The sequence below is a fragment of the Pempheris klunzingeri genome, chromosome 2 (assembly GCF_042242105.1).
Source record: "Pempheris klunzingeri isolate RE-2024b chromosome 2, fPemKlu1.hap1, whole genome shotgun sequence".
NCBI classification, from domain to species: Eukaryota; Metazoa; Chordata; class Actinopteri; order Acropomatiformes; family Pempheridae; genus Pempheris; species Pempheris klunzingeri.
Window position 1 is genome coordinate 16,138,231 of NC_092013.1, and position 17,852 is coordinate 16,156,082.

A 17,852-nucleotide genomic window follows, 5' to 3' on the forward strand; every position below is an offset into this window, starting at 1 on the left:
CAACAATTACCAGCAGAGCAGGCAGCTGTTTTTACCAAAGAAACAGATAAACTGAATTTGCATGACCTGTTAAGCACCAAATGGCTCACAGACACAGTTAATGACGAGCTGATAGAGACAGTCAAACCTGCAGGCTAGAGATTTACAACTACTTTCCTCAAGAGTAGCTGGAAGCCGAATTATATTTTTAAAAAAAGTGAATACAGGACTGTGTTTGTCAGATGGACAGAAAGATATCTGAACAAATGTTGATACTGCATTGTGTCTGCTGATGTGTAACTAGGAAATTAATGTACTGTGTAACATACAATACATCAAATAATACAGCTTCAAGTAAAAGCAACAATACTACGATGTAAAAAAAAAAAATACTCCATCACATACAAAGTTGTGCATTCAAAATTCTAAATTGTACTTAAAGCTGCTGATAGGAGCGATGCATTGTTTGATTACTCTTCCTACTCTTCCTCGATTGAGATGAAGTTAATTTTATTCACTGTAACTCACTAAAACAATGCATCATACTTTATCTGCTTATTGTAGGCTTTTAAAATCATCATCTGTAAGTAATTAGAAACTATAACTGTCAAATAAATGTTGTGGGGCAAAATGTACAATATTGTAAATACTATAGAAATGTGGTGGAGTAGAAGTGTAAGGTAGCATTAAATGAAAATACTCAAGTACACCTACCTCCAAACTTCTCTTAAGTGTAGTACTTCAAATGTACCTAAGTACTCTCTACCACTGACTGGAGCTGTAGAACTGATATTTGACAACTGATAAGCATTAGAAGAACTTACTGTTGAAATTAAACAAGTAGAGAATACTTTAATAGCAAAGAGTTTTGGATTTTAAGATTGGCTGTCATAAGTAATACACAGACATGTGCACAGCAAACAGAGTGCAGATCAATGCAGCTTTTAGAGGTTTATTTCCCTGGAAGTGGATCAGACTACATCATGCTCTAACTGTCCAACTTGGTTAAAAATTGTGATGTATTGGAAGCCATACGGCTGAGGAAGTTTACTCTGCATGAGTGCCATCCCTCAGTGCTCGTGTAGGCTCCTGCTGAAGTCTGCATATCCCGCTCGCCGCCTTGTTAACCCAGAATATCCTAATGACTTCCCCTCTCTCGCTGCCGAGCCACACTGTGAAGTCATCCATGTTTCCATGTAGCTGAAAGTGAGGAGAGGAGAGGAGAGGAGTGAGGAGGGAAGGAAAGGAAAGGAAACTAGACAGAATGGAGGACAACTGGTACCACTAATGAGGTGAGCTCTGATGGTATAAATCCTCCTTAAAGTAAGCAGCATCTGAGTGGTTCTGTCCACCAGTGAACATCCGACATACATTACTCATAACCACGTATAGGGTCATTTCCTGCCCCATTCTCACTGTCATTCTCCACTTTTTTTTACTCTAAGCTTTAATATTTCTCCCAGCTCCATCTTAAGTGTGGAAAAACAGTTTAATAACTGATTAGACTCATTTACTGCCTTTCCTTTGAGGGAAATGCATAAAGGAGACAGAGAGGGCGGGAATGTGGCAGTGCTGCCTTTGCAGGCCACAGAAATGTTAGCCGGGTTTATCACTGTTTTACATCACTGTCAGCTCGTGAACATTGTCAATGTACAAACCTCACATACTGTACGGATAATTCAGGGTTTAAGCCCAAGGACCAAAAATAGTGGAAGTTAATAAGTCAATGTATAAAGAGCGCACTTTGACAAAATGTTGTTTCATGGATCAGTATCTTTATTTATCCACAGTCTAGAAGTAACACAGGTAGACAACACATTTGTTATTCGTTTTTTTTTTGATATTGTTATTTTTATTATTTTGACATTTGTTGGTGTGGAGCTTACAGTTTGCTGCCTTTGTCCTTGATGAAGGCCAAAGAAGTTGGAGTTTCCAATACGGCAATTGGTTGTCGCCATCTTGTGGTTGAGTCTCTAACTCAAATCGTGAAGCACACAAATATGACCAAGCTTGCAAACACATATAAATGCTTAAATGCATGATGACAAATGAGGCACAAAAAGCACACAGATACAAGAAAAGTACCTGATTTCACACTTGCGTGACAGCACATATGTTCACACATAAAATCAAATGTTATAAACTCACACAAAAACAATACATGCATGTAACTATAACTGTACGAAATACGCCTTTTTTCTCAGCCGACACTTTAACTTGTCAAAATGGCAAAAGCTCAGGTGTTACTAATAATACTAATAATGATCACTCTGTTCTGTTCAAGTGCACCAGTATGCCATGGCAGCAACACCAAGCGGCAGAAACCGAAGCAGCTAAATGGAATTCAGCCATCAATAACTTTATTATTTACACCTGAGCTTTGTACCGAGACGTCAAAATGTCTTCTGTGAAAAAGGCCTAATATGCAGGCAGAAATGCACACATGTGCAAACATATATAGGCTACATGTATGACTACACACACACACACACACACACACACACACACACACACACACACAGTAAAACATTTGCCACAGGGGTTGAACTTGTCTTTCCTCTGGTGATTTAAGAAATAACAGCCGTCACATGCATGCATCACATGTCTACAGTATGGATATAGATAGAGTCGAGGATTACAATAAACAGAAGTGTAACAGAGTGTTTAATCTGTGTTGTAGTGAACTGGTGAGATTAGAATGAGAGTAGGTTGTTAGAAAGCTCCTTTGTTCCCAACTATCTTCTGCAATTTCTGGAGATCTAGTGATTTTAATGACAAGCCAAACAAGGAGAGAGATGCTTGTGCCGTGACCTGCCTGTATCATTTATTACACAAAGAGCCCACTAAAAGCAGATGACTGGCAATGTATTTTTTTTTATCTATGTTTCTGTGTGTTACCTGTTATTAAAGCCAGAAACAAGCCTTACAACAAACCACAGCTGCAACAAGACTAACGAGCCTCATTTATTTATTTATTTATTTATTTGGATTCTTAACTGTAACTAGAAAATGTGCAATTTCTGAAGAAATTGCATGTGAATGCTGTGTGAATCGCTGAAGATGCTGAAATGCCAAAAGAATTTAACTGAAAAACTGAAAGTAAACCTGGAAGTCTAAAAGCAGAGCTTAACAATTTAACCTTTCAATTGTTTCTGTAGCTGAAGGTGCACAGAGGAAGTAGAATTACAAAGTGGAATAGGTTGGACAGGACTCAAAATAGGGAGACTGATAGAAAGAAATGTTTAATACAGCGCAATATAAAATATCTTAAAAGCATAAATGGCACAATCACAGTTGAATAGAATCAGAAATGTCCTTACACACGTGTGTGAGAAAAAGAGGTAGATTTGAATGGTGAACGAACCCTGAAGCAGCAGAAGAACAGTTACAGAGGACAGCAGCAGAAATGTGAAACTGGCAGAACTGGAAGCTGAACTGTGGCTCAGGATTTGAAGATTTATCCCATTCACTGCTCATATTAAATTCACACTAATTATATTATGCTGATACTACTTATAGTATACAGTATATAGTAATGCTTCAGTGCTTGTTATGGAGTAGCTTATTTGGTGTTGCTGCTTTGACTTCAGTAAATGACCTGAATATTTCTCTCCCTTCTGTCAATAACAGTAATTATAAATGATTAACCTACCTGCAAGGTGCGCACACACACACACACACACACACACACACACACACACACACACACACACACACGCACACACACAGGCTACATGTATATTAAACATGTTGCTCTGGCGCCCCCTTGCGTTTCGGCGTTGTTATTTCAACCTTTTTACAGCACCCTGTTATCATTGGTTCAAAATGTCACCGTCGCTGTCTTGACCAATGGCACCAGTTTGACTACTATTGGAGCCTGTTTTGCATGCATGCTCCTCCCTGTTTTGTTACCCACACACACACACACACACACACTCACACACAGACACACACACACAGAGACACCCACACACTCCCCTGCCCCCTGTGATGCCAACCACTCCATGACCGGACTGGACGGCGTGTGTGTCGAGGCGGTCTAATCTAAAACCAAACCGGGATATTATGGAGCAGCCGACGTGTTGACGGAGATGCGATGGCGCGTGAACAAGGTGATTACATTTGTGCACATTTGCTCTCCTACTAATATTCATTGGCTTCGCAGTGAGCTGATGGCGCGGACTCTCCCCGCCGTGTGATCAGTGCATCGCTCCACTGTGGCACCTTTATCATTTATTTCTCTCCGTGAATAATCCGCTCGTGTCTGTTGTTTGCTTTGCAGACAGTCTGTCTCCGCGGCGGGATGAACAATGATCGGCGGTAGACGAGCAGAGGATCACGGAGAGAGAAATCTGAGTCACTTTAATCCATCTGGACGTCGGGGGGGAAGATGAGGACCATGATGGCTCCCATGAAAACAGCATTATTCGTATTTCTACACTGGGGTGAGTGCGCGGTACCTGTTTGCTCTGCACACACACAGACTAAAACCGCCTCGCCATCTGTCACACGGATTTGCATTTGCATGATTGTTTCTTCATGCAAGACCCATCAGACTATTCATTTAGACATCATTTGCAGCCCGTAGCTCCGTTTTCACGACTCGGCCCTGCAGTCTGTTCAGCCTGTGCACACCACCGCACACTCCTGTGGATTCAACCGCTCTATCGCATTGCTGTGGTTTTAAACTCATTTTATTACCTGTAATCCATATTTAGAAAATACTGCTAGGATTGGATAAATCACACACAGTGCTGCGTGGTGGATGTGTCAGAGAAACAGGTGTTTTTGGCCAATAAAATAAGCTGCTGGTGGCATCCAGGAAGTCCAAAGTATTCACATCAGTAGGACACTATATACTAGTATATATAGTTGTCTCATGGCACTGATGCAAACACTACAGAGACACTAGTTTTACCTTTTGATTCAGTTTTATTGTTTGACTCCTGACGTTTTATGTTCATGGTCATGTTATGTCCTGAAGCCTTCTTGGTTTTTAAAAAAATGTTATTTCACTAAATCAAATTGCCACCAGCTGGGATTAAAATGGAATAAACTGCTGAAACTTGAATATTGAAATGAGGGAAGAGAGAAAAAGATGCTGAAAATGTCAGCTGTGCTTTGCAGAGGGACTTTATGACGAGATAACTAAATAATTCCAAGATGCTTAAGAGTTTAAACCAGAAAAAAATAAGTTTTAAGAAGCAGGAGACTCGGACCAGACAAGCGGAAATAAGTGAAGGCAGTTCAGCTGAAATGCAGTTTTGATATTTGAAAGGCATAGTTTGACAGTTTAGACAGACAGAGAACAAATCAGGTTGAATGACAAAGTTATCTCACTGCTCACACTAATTATTAATGATAATATGAATCACACCTACAGGGCTGCATTGGACAGCACTGTATCCGCCTGTGGTCCGTCATGCATCTCTTTGTGGGTTCCTGATAAGAGAAGAAGTTGAGGCCCCCTCTGTGTTTCACAGTATCTAATCCAGACAGTATTGAGCATTGTCGCAGGCTGTGGTGTCCCCCAGCCCTGTTAGTCCGAGCCCAATGTTAATTAGGACTTGATCCGCTTAAGCCTCCCACTAGTCTCCCATGTCATTATCTATGGGCGGGTTGTCATCATGCCGAGGCTCGATCTGTGAGAAAGCTCCAGTAGTTTTTAGGTCTCTGACACACACACACAGGTGGGGAGTGCCAAAACACACCCATCTAGTATTTCTAGTAGTTCAGGTACTTATCAGTCTTAGTGAATGATAAAAGGGCGTGTTCAGGTGGTGCTGATCCTTTAGTTCCGCGTCAGGTTGTTGGTGTGCGTTTGTCGAATGTTATGTCGGGATAATCACATCTCATTTACATATTGAGATAATGAGTTTATTTCTCAGCTTTTGACACCTCTTGTGAATTTGATGACTTGGTTTGTCTCCCTCTTAACAAAAAATGTTTTCGAGTTTCTTCTCACAAATATGTAAGAAGTTGATTGGCTACCAGATGTCTGGCTGGCCGTCTACCTAAATAACTAAATATCTAATGAATAAATATGTAATGAAGTCAATCTTCTTTTAAGGGATGCTGTTATTGACCTTATAATGGGAAACACAGTTTATTTGTCATCGTCCTTTTATGAAATAATAATAGCGTTTCTGCGTTTGGATTTTAAATGTGGGGTAAAACAATGAAACTAATTTGTGTATAAAAGAGTAACATGTATTTATAAAGACATCAAATCTTTAGAACCAGGTGAAAAAATGTGCAAGTTGACATCTTACTTCCATTTTTGATAAGAGGAAATTATTTACTACACATTGTGTGTGGATCGATGGGAATGCAGAACTGATGTTGGTAAAATACGCTGCAGTGTTACACTTTGAAATGTGGTCTGTTACCTTTAACTGACTCGGTATCAGCATGTGAATATTCTGGGCGAGCACCCTTATCATGAGAGTAATAGTAATGGCATGAGAAGTCTCAGGCCTGTGGCTGAATGAGGGTTTCAGTATTTAGATAGCCCGGCTTGGTCTGAGCCTAAAAACTATTTCGGAGAGGCTCTAGGGGGAAGTCGGGTATGCAGCCAGACAATGAGACTGAGTGAAATACAATGACGCTGGAACCTGGAAGCTGGCTCCTCTCGGCCCCGAGGAGATCACACTGAATATTTTTGCTCATAACCATAACACTTAAAATATGCCACGTTGCCACGCTTCTAATAAACAGCAAGGCGACGGGGATAGAGTGCGCTTTATTTCTCCCTTTTGGCCCGAGGGAAGTCTTTTCGTTCAGTTTCAGTGTGATTTGTAGTTTGGAAGTATCAAGTTTAGCTCAGCTAGAAACAGTGCACTCAGTGACATTTGGTGTTTGTTGCTTTGAGCAATGAAAAAATTTGTATGACTCAACAGCATCGTTTTCTAAATATAATAACGGAGCTGCTCACAGTAGTTAACAGAGCTCACTGTGAAGAGCTTCATGGAGACATTTGTTTTGCAGAATTCCTAAACATTGGCTAGTTTTAGCTTCACGGTTTGTAGAGTTTGTCTGACTTATAGTAAACTACTACTACAAAACAACAAATACTTCTGGGTTTTGGACTGCTGCTCAGACCAAACAAGCAATTTGAAGACATCACCTTTGGCTTTTATTAAAATGAGAATTTATTTATTTATTTTCTGACATTTAATGGCTGAGCTGAGAGGCCGAGTAAGGTAATTTTATTCATGTATTAGATGTGTCATTGTATTCAGAGGAAGCTGGCTCAGCCCCAGCCTGAGAGTTTTTTCTCCTAAGCTATTTAACGTATTGATTCCCTGTTAGCCTGTCATCAGCTCAGGATATTGATCGGTGAGTTCATGTACCAAACATGCTGCAAGGCAGGACTGTGACCCACAGAAATGGACACTGTCACCATTTCCAAATATCCTGTCCGCTCGTCATCCTTTTTCTCTTGCTTTCTCTCTTTTCTTTCACAGTGCTCCAGTACGCTGTGTGTCGTGAAGTAACTCTTCCCCCTGGTACGCTCTACCGCGTTGCAGGGTTTCCCCTCTCCCTGCCCTGTAGTGTGTCAGGGTACGAAGGCCCACGTACGCAGGAATTTGAGTGGTTCCTGTACAGGGATGATGCTGCCGGGAGGCAGATGGGAGTGGTGTCCACCAGGGACAAGGGCTTCCCCTACGCCCCTTTCCAGGCCCGGGTGAGGAACGGAGAGGTGAGGGTGGAGAGGGACTCGGGGGACAAGGTCCGGCTGGTCATTCAGAGGCTGCGGGCTGAAGACCAGGGGAAGTATGAGTGCTACACACCGAGCACGGACAGCAGCTACCAGGGAAGCTACAGCGGCACAGTGCCTGTCAAAGGTAAGATATGTATGATATATTTCATAGGAGGTGTGTGGTTTTTATAACATTCAGCATGTCAGAATATTGGTTCCTATTGTAAACTGAAAAAAGATGGTTTTGTAGAAAGGGTAAACATTTCTTAAAGTAAGGCACTGAAAAAGAATCGTTTTAAATCTAATATTGTATCACCAACCACTGCTGCAAAAGTTCAATCTATACCCAGCCCCACTTTTAACTAGATGACGGTCATAGTTCACAGTGCGATCCAATAAACTGACGTACTCACGCTCTGTCCTGGGGGTTACCGTATGTAAAGATGTTATCAGCAACTCTGCACTTCATCAGCCAGATGGACGACATTTTTCATCAATTAATCACACAGTTTTTGACACGTTGCATAACATATTATTCATACTTAGCATTTGGGTTTCTTTTTATTCCTGCTAAGGTCCATCTGCTCAAGCCATCCAAAATGCTCAAGCCATTTTACACCATCCATGTGGTTATTAATTCTGTTCATCATCCTCTTTGTGTACTGCAAAGTTTATGTTTGTAGGATGCTGGGTGTTATTTTTGCGGCTGAAGTGTATTATCTTCATAATAGCCAGCTAATCCTTCTTTCTTTGGCAAAGCCAGTGCCCAACACCAAGGGTGGTAAACAGCTTGCTGTCACTCTTAGCAGCCTCATGGGATGATTTGCTTTAGTGTGCTAAACATAGAAAGTCTAAAGGGCACACAGGCAATAGTAATTAAATTTAGCATATTTTTTCCTCCTATCTGGCTCCTGTAGCAGCTTGATGTAATATAATTGTCTGTCTGTGTTCCTTTGTACACCCGCAGTGATCCCTGACACACTCCAGATCAGCTACTCCCGCTCACTCACCAGCCAGCCCGTGCCAGAGGGGGCCGAATTAATTCTGACCTGCTCAGCCGGCATCCAATCGGAGCAGCTCACCCATCTGTCCATCATGTTTGGGAAGCGAAGCGATGGAGAGGGTTTGGGGAGCAGAGCGGGAGGAGAGGTCAGCACCATTAGAGAGATTATCTCCATTGACAACCTGCTGGCGGTAGGCCCCGGACGTTCGTACAAGAAACGCTACGATGATGGAGAGATCACGCTGGAGAAGAGGAGCGGGGAGGGTGGATTGGATGTGTACGTGATGAAGATGAAAGGGCTGCAGCCAGACGACACCGGCTCGTATTTCTGTGAGGCCTCGCAGTGGATCCTGGACCCTGATCGATCATGGCAGAAGATTGCACAAAGGACGCTGGATATTGGCAACTTGACTGTGCAGCAACTAGGTCAGTGTAACTATAACTTTGTGCTGACATGTTCTAAAACTGTGATAGCACGAAGGAAGTGCCAAGGTCACACACTGCACCAAGCATATTACGTAAGATAAAAAATGAAGTTTGGCTGCTCTAGTTACATTAGAGACCAGAGACAATAGTAGCGGATCAACTGAAGTTTAGTTTTTACTTGTCAGTTCAAGTCTCTTTGACTCTGTGTCTCAGTGGCGTCAGCTGGCCTGGACTTGTAGTGCTGTTGGCAGGCTCAGGCTCTGGATGTTTGTGTTACTTAGAGCTTAGCTGAATGTCTACCCTGCTGGCTGGCTGGCTGAGAAGTTTACTGACTGGATAGGGGGCTGATTAAATACGTAACTGGATACTCATCTGTAGTCAACTCGTGCCTCGTTTGTTGGCTGTTTGGAGTAAGTGTTGGGGTTTCTGATTAGCTGGACTTGATGGCAGGGCAGTACATGCTTGGGTTTTTTGTACTTTGCTGGGTGGATGGATGGACGTCTTACTGTTTGGGCTGTTAGGACGGACTGTACTATTCCATTTACTATAGTGTAAGACTTACAAAAGAATTCCTCACATTTTAGAACCCGAAACTTGCTTGTAAAATGAATTAAATGACTAGTTGGTCTTCAAAATTGTTACCAATTAATCATCTGTCGATTGACTAATTGCGGCTCTACTTACTATCTGTTCAGGATTTTGGCTGTCAGAGCACCTGACTGACGGGCTCAGCTCTCTTGTTGATTATCCAGCTGGATTTGATGGGTCGATAGCTGGCTGGCCGGGCAGCTGGATAACTGCCCGTTGCCTATCCTTTTGGCTCAATTTAAATTGTGAAGAGCTTGTGTAGATCTAAAGGATTAAGTGTTCTTTTCTCCCACCTTGGCCTCTTGTAGCCAGCAAAGAAGACAAGTATCTTTTTGTCGGAATATCGTGTCTGTTTCTCAGTTCTTCCTCAAACATCTTTGACAGGGAAGTCAACCTGATATTCATGTATATTCTTTATGTGTTTACGCATAAGGAAATACCCACTTAGCAGCTTCATCCATGGAACCTTTCATTAACATTTTTTAGGTTTTGTATAAAGTTATTTCACTTATTTATGTTGCTGGAGAGAGTATTAGTGCTAAGCATCCAGGTCGTTGAGCTACAAGTTATTTAGGTCAAATTTTTTCTCTTCAGCAATAAAATTGAAGCACAGAATCTCATCAATGCATGCATTGTATTTTCTGCCTCTCACTGACAAACACTATTTTGTTCTGTATTTTCTCACCCTTGTTGTCTGACTGATACAATGGTCTGACATGTCTCCTTTTGTTTGCATAGATAATGTATCTATTACTGTGTTTACAGAAGTGTTGTGTTTAAATGAGGCTCCGCTCACACAGTGGAGTGGTGTTTATATCTTCTAATTATATCAGGGTATTTGGGCCAACCATATAAACCTTTTCAAGTCATTAAACAAAGTTGCATAGCTCATTTGTGTTATGTTCTTATACTGTCATGCTTCATTTCTCTGAATACGACACGGCAGATTCCTCAACCTGCCAGTCTCTTTCATAGAGCAGTAATAGGAAATTATGATACAAGTTAAAGTGATAATCCATTTCAATCCTAGCCATTAAATATGAAACGCACAGAGGAGGCCACTCGAGCTTTCCCACAGAAATGATACTGGCAGTATATCGCTTCCTGTAAAGATTTTTACTGTCACAGTCTAAGTGCTTCTTTGAGGCCTTCCACCACTTATACTAAGCTGTCTGCTGTTACCTCTTCTGTTCCCCAGCGGAGTCTCTGAGTGTAACATCTTCGCCCAGAGGGGAGGTGACCCTGCAGGTCGGTTCCCCTCTCATCCTGACCTGTCAGGTGTTGGGGCTGCCGTCTGACGTAAACTCGGGCCTGCTGGTTCAGTGGATGAAGAGGGGATCTGTAAGCAGCGATGTAGCCGGGCCCGGAGGAGTCGAGGTACTGATTCTCAATTCTGCCGACTGGACTAATGTGGTTTGTTGTTTGCAGTGTAGAGTTCAGTGTCCACAGTTGTATATGGTAGGACAACATAGAGGTGATGGTGTGTTTTACACCTGCACGATATAACTGGAGTGTGAGTGTGTGTGTAAGTGAATGCATCGGAATTTGCACAGATTTATAAAGGATGCTAGTTTTTTCATACGTGTGATTGAACACTTTGACTATTTGTATCTCTTGTAAATAAAATCAGTATGAGAATCAGCTTCAGGGAATTCATAGACCAGTAGAGTCATTAAATAATAATACATTCATTGTCAGTTGATATAACTGCAGGCATAGATAAGTGATCCATCACAGTCACCATTAAATTAGTTTTGTGTCAAAGTTACTTACTATAGATAAATTTAAAATAATTTCAGGTGAGGTGCGTTCAAGTGCTGGAGGCAAAGTTCTGATAAATGACACTCGTGAGTTGACTTTCAATCAGCAGCCTTTTTCATGCAAGTAGTGAAAAAACTGACTGGTTTTCAGCACGATTCAGAAAAACATTCTGCAGTAATATAAAGTATTAACAGTTTCTACTGAATTGCCATTTTACCATTTCAGTTTCTAACACATGGTGACACATTGTGTTTTACGTTTAGGTGGAGGTGGCCCGCATGAGTCCAGATGGTGTCGTGAGCTGGGGGGACGACCGCAGCCGAGCTAGTGGGGGCTCTATGGAGAAAGTGGCACAGGGGAAGTATTCTCTGAAGCTGTTCTCAGCCCGCCCCTTAGACTCAGGGGTGTATCGGTGTGTGGTGAGTGTGTACGCAGGAAGAAGTGACCCTGGCCCCTCCGTTCCTGCAACACTCACCCAGAGGTCTGAGGGAGTCACCGTCAACCTCAAGACCAAAGGTGAGGAGCGCTACTCAGTGACTGTGCGGATTGAGAGTGTGTAAACTAGTTAGTAAGTGGGCAGAGAAGTCTAAACAGAAAATAGCTCTTTTAAGGTAACAAATAAACAGTTGAAATTAGCTAAAAGTAACAGATACATTGCTGAAAAACACTATCAGTAATGGATAAATAGTTGATACATCCAGCTTCTGTCATGAGTGGTTGTACTGCAACTTAAACTTTGACAGTTCAATAGTATAGAACTATTCTAACAATGTCCATGTTTTAATCTAGCTGTATGGCATATAATAAACATTTGTATATAAAATAATTTGGTGTAATTTAGGTGATGCTATTCTTTCCTCTGAGTACAGTTTAGTTTTGGAGACCTGTATTGGTTTGGTTTGGTTGATTTAAGGTTATGTGTCTGGGCTGTGGTCCATTCGGCTGAGATGGACTGTATCCAAGTCTACAACAGGATTTCTGATACTTGTTGTCCAAATCTCGCTTGCAGGTTCACAAATCTGTCTTGAAGTTTGCAGTAAATTCATATTTTCTCAGCAATGGTTTTAGTGAAAATGGAAGATCAGGGATAATCGATAAGTTAGTGTTGTACTCCAGTGCTCGAGGTTAGACTGTCAAAACTCTCTTTATGTTTATCAGAAAAGCATGTTGGCTAAACTTGGTTAACTCAGATCAGTTTATCAAGATAATGACAGCTAAATAATGAAGACATCTGATTATCCACAGATGAAAATCATACATTTTAATTTTGCTCTTGAACTGACAGTGGTTTATAGTATGTTCAGTTTAACCTCAGGAAACTCATTTTTGAATCACCTCCTTCCACAGATGTGCTAGTTTCAGCTGCGGCTCAGCTCCCTCGTGGCCCCCTGTTGAAAAGAGGCAGCACCATCACCCTGATCTGCAACGCCACTGTGACAACCACAGGTCCCGCCCAGGCACAGGTTCAGTGGCTGCGGTGGCCAATCCCTGAACCGATCATCAAGAGGGAACGGAGCCCAGCAGCTGATGTTGCTCTACCAGACCCCCCTGTTGACGACAAACCCAGACTGGTAGCTGCCCTCATGTACGACGGTGTTGCGAAGATCTACGCCAACAGTAGCGAGGTTAGCGTCGACCGCCTGTCAGCTGTCAGCTACAGACTGAGGGTCCACGCAGCCACAATGGATGATCAGGGCATGTATGCGTGTCATGCTGAGGCGTGGGGGCAGGACCCGCATGGAGGCTGGTACAACACAGGGGCCAAAGCAGAGTCTAATGCAGTGACAGTTTACCTGTATGCCAGAGGTAAGAGTCTACCAGCCTTTGTTTTCTGTAATAATCACAGCGATAGAAGATAATTGTAATGCATCACAACCAGACCCAGTCTATTAACTGTTTTTTGCAGCGTAGTTTTGCTTGAGAGCACAACTCTTCCTCAAACTCCCACAGTTAAACACGTTCACATCTGGAAGCTGTCCTGTACACCTACAGTGTGGCTCCTGAGCGATTGGTGGCCAAGTGGCAAGTGCCGCTGTTTCACTTTCCCCATTCAGACTTTTTCCTGGTGGTCCGGGGTTCGAACCTGGGGATCAATATGGTGACCTTCGCTCACAGAAGAGTAGCCTGTGTAAACTTCAAGCATTTGCACATTTGCACACTTTAAATTGCTAGATTCTTCTATAAATCTTTCCCTCAGAGATTATAGGGCATCGCTCCTCCTCATTTACATCTTACATAATGTAGATGCGCTCTTTACGTCACTTGTTCCTCTCAAATTTTGCAGTAAGTGGTTTCATTCTGTGGGATTCTGAGAAAACTTATCATGGTCCTTGAGTTCAAGCATTGCTTGCAAGTTGAGCTGCAATTAATGATTATTTTCATTATAATAATATCTGCTAATAATTGATGAATCATTTTATCTATGAAATTCTAAAAAGCTGTGAAAATGCTCATTATGATTTTGCAGAGCCCAACGTGCGAACAGTCTTAGAAAGTCACTGAAACAATTAGTCGATTATCAAAAAAGTTGCAGATTCATTTTTAGCAATCGATTTGTTATCTAATTGTTTCAGCATGTTTTTTTTTTTTTAGTGTCAGTGTTTATGTGTGGCTAAAACATATAGTAGGCTGTAGCAGGGGTCTGCTAGAGGAGATTGCTACATCTGGTGGTGGTGTAGGTGAAATCGTATTTTTATGCATTTTGCTCCTATAAAGTTACAGTCTAAATATCCAGAATGTGCAGGTGTAAAATATGTAGAGATTTGTCAAAAGCACAACAATGATCTGCCCAGCTCAGTGCACACGATCATCTTTACACTGATCATGGGTTGGCAGTGGTAGCAGTGTCGGCTGCTGACCTTCTTTCTGTTCTACATGGGTGTGGATCCTGAACTGAGACTAAATGGACTGAATCACCAGAGCAAACTGCTTTTAGTTCATCCAGCAGGACAGTCCATTAACTTGCTTTCCATCAATATGTGTGCTGCCTGAATGTTAAAAGTACGATATAAAAGTCCACATCTGTACTGTTTTGAAGCAAACAAATCAATGTTTCCCACTTTTTTTACTTGTATAATTTACTGCGTATATTTGAGATTTCCCCAACTGAAAGTGAGCTATAACACACACACACACACACACACAATTCAGTTCAAAGTCAGTTTTAAAATTTCAGCCCATGCCTCTGTATTTTTTTTCTTTTAAAAATATCAGTTTACATCACGGCATCCGTCTTGTATTTTTTCTGTCTCCAGCTGCTGACCTCCTCCTCATTCCTTTGGTTATCGGAGTCTCCTCCGCCTTGTTTGTGGGCATCCTCATCATCGCAACAGTCACCTGTTGCTTCATGAAGCGACTGGCGAGGCAGCGAGCTCGAAAATAGGCGTCCACTGTCGCCGCCTGTCTGGAATCTGAATGCCCGTGAAGAGGCGCAAAGAGGTGATGCACAGAACATTGTGGATGAAATGGCCAAGAAATAACTTCGAGACAAATTGAAGTGACTGTCACCCTTTTAGATGATTTTCTGTGTTTTGACCTACCTGATTAACAACCAATGCCAAAAGATTCTGTTTTATATTCTCTTGTATTTTTATATCCAAACCCTCTCTGAAAACAACATATTGTAGTGATTTGCTGGATCATTCACCAGTAGGCGTAATATCCTAGCTTTTTGAAGCCGCTGCCCAATTATCTCTCTCTCCACTCCTCAAGCGGAGTGTTTCGTGTTAGCCTAACTTCCATTTTAAATGAACCCAACTTATTCTGTTCCAAGTGGAAAAAGGCAAAATTCTTGTGATCATGTTAAAAGTGAAGAAGGTACTGCGTTGAGTAAGGGTTCTATTTTCGCGCAAATAATATTCTGTGTTTTCACAAATCATTGCTACTGTTCCTGTTGTTCTTTCCTCGAATTGCATGCATGTCTTCAAATGCAAAATTCAACATGGTCTAAATGTGTTTGCATGGTTAAGCCTCTAGCACTGCCACTGACGGTCACATGAATGTTGATGGGAGCAGTTCAGCCTCCAGAAACTTAATATGTGCAGGGACCTTCCACCGCCTGTAGTCCAGCACCACACTGCATGTAAACAAAGTCTTTTACTTAATAAGGAAGGAGCTGGCTGGGGACTTTCTCATGCCAAGACTGATTGAGTACCAGTTTTAAACACAAGCATTCCTCGCCTGTTACGCTTGACGCTGTTGTGGGTTTTCTATACAGACCTGTATAGATTTGACAAAGAGAATGGAAGAGATATCCATTGTGCACTGAGCTAAAATATGTAAATACTGTATGGAGTTTAGCTGTTTTATTTTTCTTAATGTAAGTATGCTGTAGCGCCATGTTAGTCTTTGGCAAAGCACCTGTGTTTAAGATTCTGCAGCAGTCTGCTCTGCTCCATTGAAGCACTTGGACAAAAAAAATGGGACTGGGACCAAATCCCCTCGGTATCCTTCTTTTACTTGATTTTCTTCCAGCTCAAAAGTCGCGTCTTTACTGTACTTGAATGAATCCTTTCTTCTCTTTCTCTTTTTTTTTGTTGTGTGATTAATGGTTCCTTTGCTCCTGTCAAGTGACTGAGACAGAAAAATAGTACCGTGAGTAAGAATCCCCTGTTTGTTACACTGAGTAACAGGAAAAACAGAAAATACTGTAACAGAAAAACCGTTCTGTTGTCACGCAACTCCCTGGGGGGAAAATGTCCTAAGCAGTGCAGTCATATGACCTGATAGTTTACTGAAGTCTCCCTATCATCATTATCGTAGTCATCATGTGGTTCAGGCTGCACATTTCTGCTGCCAAGACCTATTATGGCTGTAGCCCCTGCTGTTAGCCCACAGAAGTCTGTTGGACAGATTTACTGTGTCTGCGCACTTAAAATGAATGAAATCCATCTTCCTCTTCCTGTTGAAAATAACACTTAAGAAACCCGCATGGTGTGATCATTTAAAGTTAGATACATGTTCGTGGAAAGACGGAGGAACAAAAAATGTGTTGTTATCCGACCCATGGCTCTCTCATCACATTATTTCAAGTCATTTTTCCTGCTTTTCTAAATTTGTTTGCACCGAGCAATACTTCACTGCCTCAGTCTGTATTTACTGTCTATCTTTCCCCGTCCCCTGGTTGGTTTTCGTTGTGAGAGTCCCTCTAAATCTGCCTGTCCTCCCTAACCTGTGCTCTCTAAACCCCGATTATAAATGTTGTCCACGAACATTAAGGGAATAAAATCACAGCTCTGCTTGCCTCCTGAGCCACTTTGTTCCAGATCAACTACTCAAAGCTGATTTGTTCCCCCACATACCCACCCGGCACATGATCACACACGTACACGTGTACACACACACACACACACACACACAGATGCACAGGCACACACAGCGCAGCAGCACAGTGCTGGCTGGCATTTCTGATGGAAGTGAGTGAGTGAGTATCTGCGTGTTCATCTCTAATCCCTGTTTATGGCCGCAGTGTGAGCCCCGCTGCCCTTCCCCCCCTCTCTCAGTGTGTTACAGAGTCAGTGTGGCTCACTTTCGACTCATTTCAATCTCTGCTCCCTGACAGTTGCAGCCAGCTGTAAAAAGCATAGCACATAGCGTGCACTATGAAAGCTGCTGTCTAAGTTGTGCTTTTTTTTTTATTTTTGAACATTTATTAAACCCTTTCATGAAGGTGTTTTGTTTTGTCTGGATTGTTTACTTTAATACCACTGTTCCTGAATGCATCTTGCTGCCATTGAAATATATAAAGGCGGGTTATTGCTCAGTTTGTTTCTTATGGTGCTTTGGCAAACCTGCCAGTTGATGAACCAATAAACCACTCTGGATTTATGATGTCACTTTGGTTTTATTTATTACATTATTTTCCCTTATAAGTGTGTTTTTAGCAAAGAACCTGGAAATGTTTTGTACCAGAGGCCACTGGAGACAGCTGAGGAATTACAGGACATTCTGTGTGGGGAGAAATAATCCAATCTGTCTGAAAAAATGTTCATGTGCAAGTTGAGCATATTTTCCATCCCTATATTATGAAAAAAACCAACCAAAAAAACATTTCTTGTGGTAGCTGCAGTTTCCGAGTTCGGAGCAGCCAAGCAGAGGTTTGTATTTAAGCTCAAGTTAACTCTCAGCTCTTTGTGATGCAGTTTTCAATGTACAACAGACATCACGTGTCTCATATTACAGAATAAGATGCATTCATGTAATCCAAATAATAGTATATTTTCTTTTCTCAGGTCTTAACAAATATATTTTATATAGCTCATGCTGGGTTGAGAAATTACTGATGGAATAAGAGATAAAGGTAAGAAAAAAGCAAAATTCATATAGAGCAAAAGTCAGTGAGCGTTGTGCAGGAGTGTGCGAAAGAAAAAGTTGTAAAAACCTGATGGGTGAACA

At 41.8% G+C, this 17,852-nt stretch overlaps 1 protein-coding gene across 1 annotated transcript; it reads left to right on the forward strand.

Annotated features, from left to right (window-relative positions):
- Nucleotides 1–4,007: 4,007 nt before the first annotated feature.
- igsf8 (immunoglobulin superfamily, member 8) lies at nt 4,008–17,275 on the forward strand. The gene is made up of 8 exons (XM_070850058.1): nt 4,008–4,091; nt 4,262–4,424; nt 7,446–7,826; nt 8,649–9,110; nt 10,897–11,075; nt 11,723–11,975; nt 12,807–13,265; nt 14,714–17,275. The coding sequence occupies exons 2-8, from the start codon at nt 4,370–4,372 to the stop codon at nt 14,839–14,841; spliced, it is 1,917 nt and encodes a 638-aa protein (XP_070706159.1). The 5' UTR covers nt 4,008–4,091; nt 4,262–4,369; the 3' UTR covers nt 14,842–17,275.
- Nucleotides 17,276–17,852: the final 577 nt, after the last annotated feature.

Coding starts and splice junctions, on each gene's coding strand:
- igsf8 (XM_070850058.1), top strand. CDS start 4,370: ATGAGGACCATGATGGCTCCCATGAAAACAGCATTATTCGTATTTCTA. Junction 9,111..10,896: donor CTTGACTGTGCAGCAACTAG/GTCAGTGTAACT, acceptor TCTGTTCCCCAG/CGGAGTCTCTGAGTGTAACA. Junction 11,976..12,806: donor CGTCAACCTCAAGACCAAAG/GTGAGGAGCGCT, acceptor CTCCTTCCACAG/ATGTGCTAGTTTCAGCTGCG.